Raw genomic sequence first — 1,907 nt, forward strand, 5'->3', positions numbered from 1 at the left:
AGGATAACTAATTTCTCACTCATCCTTTCTAACTATATAACTATTAACTCTCCCATTCTGTTCTGAGGAAAAGATGGTAGAATTCTAAGATGGTAAAATAAATACCTTCTAAAAAACATTCCTACTAGTCTTAGTGATTTTTTTTATATGTACCAAGAGACTAAGCCGAGATTTCAGGAGATGACTAAGCGAAATAGCGAAGAACATAGTGGGAGAGAGACTATTGATAAATGGGATTTTGAGTTGTTGAACAATCATCCTATTCCCAGAGAGACCATTTTGAATTTTGTCCTTTAAGTCATACAGCAAGCAGGATCAAGGGCTTGGTAGAGTTTACTAATAGGGCAGATTGTTACATGAACTAGAGGGTCATAGCAATTTATACAAATCTGAGGAGCCCTGCTTTTACCTTAAATTGCATGGCTAGTTTATATTGAAATGTATCTTGATCCTATCTGGTTTTGTTTTTGTTTTTCCACTTCTGGGGCTTAAACTCAGGGCCTGGGCACTGTCCCTGGGCTTCTTTTGCTCAAGGCTAGTACTCTACCACTTGAGCCATAGCACCACTTCTGGCTTTTTCTATTCATGTGGTACTGAGGAATAGAAGAACCAGGGCACATATGCTAGGCAAGCTCTCTACCACTAAGCCACATTCCCAGCCCCCTATCTGATTTTTTTTTCTTTTTCTTTCTGTGTTTTATCTGTCATGGGGCTCGAACTCTGGGTCTGGGCGCTGTCCCTAAGCTTTTCAGCTCAAGGTGAGCTCTCTACCACTTGAGCCACAGCGCCACCTCCCCTATCCGATTTTTAAATTTCACACTTTTCAATAATTTGTATTTGCTATGTAGTCTTCAATAAATAATTTGTAATTTATTAATATTTTGGATACTTAACAAAAATTGAGGTTTCAGAAATTATTTTTATAAAACAAGGAAATAAAAACACTGGGATATTTTAGACTGACCAATTCTGTTTATTGATGTAGTATTTTAGGGATGCTTGTGGACCCATGGTAGATAATAAAGATGGTACTTGGATTGATTGTCAACCTTTTATTCTTCTTGTATACAGCAGCAGAGAAAAAAAAAAACTTAAGGCATATAAAAATCCAGGGAATCCTTCCATTTTCAATGGTCCAGGTTGTTTTGTTTTGTTTTCTGAATGGTAGTAAACAGATCTGGGCAGTCAGTTATGAGTATTATTGAAATAAGGTTCCAACAAGTGCTTGTTCTGTAAAGGAGAAGGAAAGTGAGTGAGATGTTGATCCAATCTTTCCAGGCAGAAAATTCAGGAGAAAATAATGTGCAAACGAAGTATGAGCACAAAAGGAGCCAGTGCTTAATGACTCTTCATTAGGAGCCAATATTGATTATATTGATAGTATAAACCAATTCTGATTATATTAATAGCATTTAAAGCTGTTAATTTTAAAAATACAATATTGAGAATTCCTTATTTATTTATTTATTGCATTTTGGCAATGTTTTATTTATTTCTCCCAGGTAGGCCAAGAAATTACATCTCCAAGTTCATGCCACTGAAACATACCTATTACTTGCAAACAAAAGAATTAAAAAATGTAAACTTTAGCCAAAGCTGTATTTATGAAAGAGAGGACAGGTAGGTACCTGAAGAGCTCCATTTACACGGACATGATGTGTTTGACAAAAGCTGGTGGGGTGACAAAGGCAGTTCAGGGTTAGAAAACAGTCAAATTTAATGAAAGAGAAATTGATGTGTGACATTCTTTTAAGATACTATTTTCCCCATACATCCATACATCCAATGATTTTTTTTTCTGTTGGTCACGCGGCCTGAACTCTGGGCCTGGGCGCTGTCCCTCAGCTCTTCAGCTCAAGGCTAGCGCTCTACCACTTGAGCCACAGCACCACTTCTGGCTTTTTCTG

At 37.0% G+C, this 1,907-nt stretch overlaps 1 protein-coding gene across 1 annotated transcript in view; it reads right to left on the bottom strand.

The window, feature by feature from the left end:
- Positions 1–1,037: 1,037 nt before the first annotated feature.
- The window catches only part of Myl1 (myosin, light chain 1, alkali; skeletal, fast), a 23,073-nt gene continuing 22,203 nt past the window's right edge, over positions 1,038–1,907 (bottom strand). Inside the window, exons 6-7 of the mRNA XM_013033279.1 lie at positions 1,629–1,671; positions 1,038–1,230 (exon numbers count right to left, since the gene is read on the bottom strand). Of these exons, the coding sequence (XP_012888733.1) occupies positions 1,643–1,671 (29 nt within the window). The 3' untranslated portion in view covers positions 1,038–1,230; positions 1,629–1,642. The remainder of the gene's footprint in view (positions 1,231–1,628; positions 1,672–1,907) is intronic.

This window comes from Dipodomys ordii, unplaced genomic scaffold, assembly GCF_000151885.1.
Source record: "Dipodomys ordii isolate 6190 unplaced genomic scaffold, Dord_2.0 Scaffold1, whole genome shotgun sequence".
NCBI lineage: Eukaryota > Metazoa > Chordata > Mammalia > Rodentia > Heteromyidae > Dipodomys > Dipodomys ordii.